Source organism: Vavraia culicis, assembly GCF_000192795.1.
Source record: "Vavraia culicis subsp. floridensis unplaced genomic scaffold supercont1.107, whole genome shotgun sequence".
Taxonomy (NCBI): domain Eukaryota; kingdom Fungi; phylum Microsporidia; family Pleistophoridae; genus Vavraia; species Vavraia culicis.
Genome location: NW_007360710.1, coordinates 1 through 3,106, shown reverse-complemented (window position 1 = coordinate 3,106; position 3,106 = coordinate 1). Strand labels below are relative to the sequence as shown.

Below are 3,106 nucleotides of genomic sequence, written 5' to 3'. Positions count from 1 at the left end.
AAAAGTATAAAACCAAAAAAATAGTAAAAAATAAAAATAATAAAAAACAAAAAAAGTAAACGGGCACACCAAGTGGCGTAGCCGAGGTGAAAGCCGAAAGTTTACACACACTTTTAAAAATTATAATTCGTCTGATAAACCATCTTCTTCCATCAAGGAAGCTGTTGTTAAACCATTTGCTAAGCCGTTTACAAGGCTGCAAAAATTTATTATGGAGACTTAGCTTGACAAAATGGATAGTGGCGAAAAAATAATGTCAATTAAAAAGGATGTCGAGGAGTCAAAAGAAATGCAGTAATCTTCAGAAGTTGATTTCCAAATACAAGTTGGCAATGGAGCAAGAAAAGCTGAAGCTTGAAAAAAATAATAACCTAGATACCAATGGTTTGGCAAACAACCAAAACCATGGTAATACAAAAGATGGTTTGTTAAATCATAAGGACAGTATCATTTCCATGAGTGAGTGTAGTGACAAATCTCATCACGATGATGAGTCATCAGATGATCGTCTTGCCGGTGGTGATGGATCTGATGAGAGTACTGATAGCAACGGCTATCACGTACAAAGTGAAACAGCCGAGCACTATGCTGGTGAGCTCAACCAGATCTGTGCAAATTGCTCGGCAATGCACTTTAAAGACGAGGCACACCGTAGACGTATGTACAAGAGCTGCTGTCACTTCGGCAAGCTGGCCTACATACCACGAGATAGCTATCCAGAGTATCTCAGATCGCTGTTCACCGATACAGCAAGCAGCGATCATAAAAACTTCAAGGCAAACATACGATCGTATAACAGTGCCCTGTCGTTTTCGTCAATGGGTGCACATGTGGAGCAATTCACACGAGGGGTGTACTTCTTCAAGGTGCATGGTCAGGTCTATCACAACACATACAACATAAACCCGCTCGAAAACACTAACAGGAGGTACTCGCAGTTGTATGTGATTGATACGAATGATGCCACAGATCTGAGATCGAGAAACCCTACAAACGAGAAGTGTGACAAAGCAATACTACACAATCTTGACAGGACAATAAGAGAAGTCAATCCGTATGCAAAATCTTGCTGAAGTTGAGAGAAGTGCAGTACGTGAAAGAAATATGTTGATGGTAAATACGGTGTTCAACAAGAGCATTCATCGTGACATGAACAGGTACAATGTTCCTACAACGGGCGAGATCGCGATGATATTCAGCGAAACACAGCTGCCATTCATACTCAAGAGAAGACAGTTTCCGGTTCTTCTTTCGTTTTCGATGACAATCCACAAGTCACAGGGTCAGTCATTTGACAAGGTAGGTGTTTATCTGCACAGCCCAGTCTTTGTGCATGTTCAGTTATACGTAGCTCTGTCGAGAGTGCGCTATGCAAACGGTCTAGGGGTGTATGTTGCTGACAATGGAGACCAAGGAAAGCATGAGAATGGTAAAATATACACTAGAAATGTTGTATACAATGAACTACTGCAATGAAAGTAAATTTATTGATTTGTAACCACAAAACAGTTGGTAGAAAGGAATGATCTAGTGTTACAGTTGTATTCAAAAGCACTATTTTGGTATACTATCCATTCATGCACCCGTTTTCGAAAAACGGGATAGCGCAGCTGGTTTCTTCAAAAACAAGTTATTGTCAATATGCGTGTTTATGATGAAACATTCCTTAAAATACATTTATCTGAACCCCCTGTGTTATCTCTGAATAGAACATATAACAATTTCGAAATATTTTAGCTCAATACAAAGGTGATAAGAAACACAACCGAAGGGGCCAAATATTTACAATTGTTGTATCTATACTAGTGCATATCACAGCAGTACTTATTGTCAAAATTACGAATTTGTAACCGTGCCAATTTAGCACTCCTTATGCCACATCTCAACAACAAGTATTACAGCATCAATAACAAACGAAACACCTTCCTATAACGCATATAATGCACCAATTGTTTTGTGCGCATCGATAGTGGTGGGTGTTAGAGATGTTTGTAGGCTTGATCGGTAATTTTTGTCTAGTAGCGCTGTCGGACCTAATACTGATTGTACAATTTTATGTTATTGTAAATGTTGATGAACAGAGCAAGGATGCAATATAATGCACAATTAAGAATGAACATAAGAAATGAATGAATACTAAACATGGTATTTAACTTGATTTTATTTCATCCACTTAGATCATTGATGGCGTGCCAGAAGTATGCTCTTTGAGTGGTTCAGGATTCGGTGTTAATGTCTCATCTTCGGTTGGATGAACATTAGAATTTGTAGAATGTTTGTACGACTCTTCTAATATACGTTATGAACAATCAAATTCCACTTTACAATACAATTTCTCATATACATAAAATATATCCTCCAATATGCTCACACACTCTGCGGTAGAAAATCCATTCATTTTCTCATCAATCGTTCCTAGAAATTAAATCCACTCCTCACATTTTTGCCCAATATTTTCTTCATCAAGACGTTTAGAAATATTAGACTCATCGTACATCTGATACATCTTGTGACTTTCAGCCCTAAGCAAGTCAATCTTCTTTACTTCGGTTCTATTCTTCTCTTTATTGGCAATATCGCGCAGATCACCAAGGAGGTAAAATACATGTTTCTCGAAAAACAGCATTGTTGTTTCAAACTCAATCACCATTCGATATGTTGTTTGTTGAGTGTTTGTTAGCACTCCTGTCCCAGATTTATTACCTCCTATAGCATGAGCCTGCAAATAACCTGCTTCCAATGTAAGCCAAGCTGTCTTGTAATAGTCTAATACATCATTCGTGGGCTCTTCCGTTGTACTGTCTTCGGGATAAAGCTTCAAACGCTCACACAATTCATAGATATCCCATAGTACCTGATAACTCTTACGTATATGACCCTCTATTACCTCCAATATTGTCTCAATGGAAAGTTCTTCGTCATCTTTTTCATTTATATTGCACTCGCTTTGCACTGGTACTTCTTTCTCACGCTGCTCTTCCGATCGTATTCCGGCGGAAACCAAGCACAGGAAAGTTATGGCTAGAAAGCATCTGAAAAACTCCATAGCTTCCAGAATTTCTTCTCTATTTATATTTTTTTTTTGATAAGACATTTATTTGATTTT

At 38.1% G+C, this 3,106-nt stretch overlaps 2 protein-coding genes across 2 annotated transcripts; one reads left to right on the top strand and one right to left on the bottom strand.

The window, feature by feature from the left end:
- Positions 1 to 1,197: 1,197 nt before the first annotated feature.
- On the top strand, positions 1,198 to 1,476 carry VCUG_02665 (uncharacterized protein; the record flags this gene model as incomplete). Its single annotated transcript, XM_008077481.1, has 1 exon — positions 1,198 to 1,476. A coding segment is annotated over one exon (279 nt), but the record flags the coding sequence as incomplete, so codon positions are not given.
- A 946-nt stretch (positions 1,477 to 2,422) lies between these two features.
- VCUG_02664 (uncharacterized protein) lies at positions 2,423 to 3,094 on the bottom strand (the record flags this gene model as incomplete). Its single annotated transcript, XM_008077480.1, has 1 exon — positions 2,423 to 3,094. The coding sequence occupies one exon, from the start codon at positions 3,092 to 3,094 to the stop codon at positions 2,423 to 2,425; it is 672 nt and encodes a 223-aa protein (XP_008075671.1).
- Between the last annotated feature and the right edge of the window lie 12 nt (positions 3,095 to 3,106).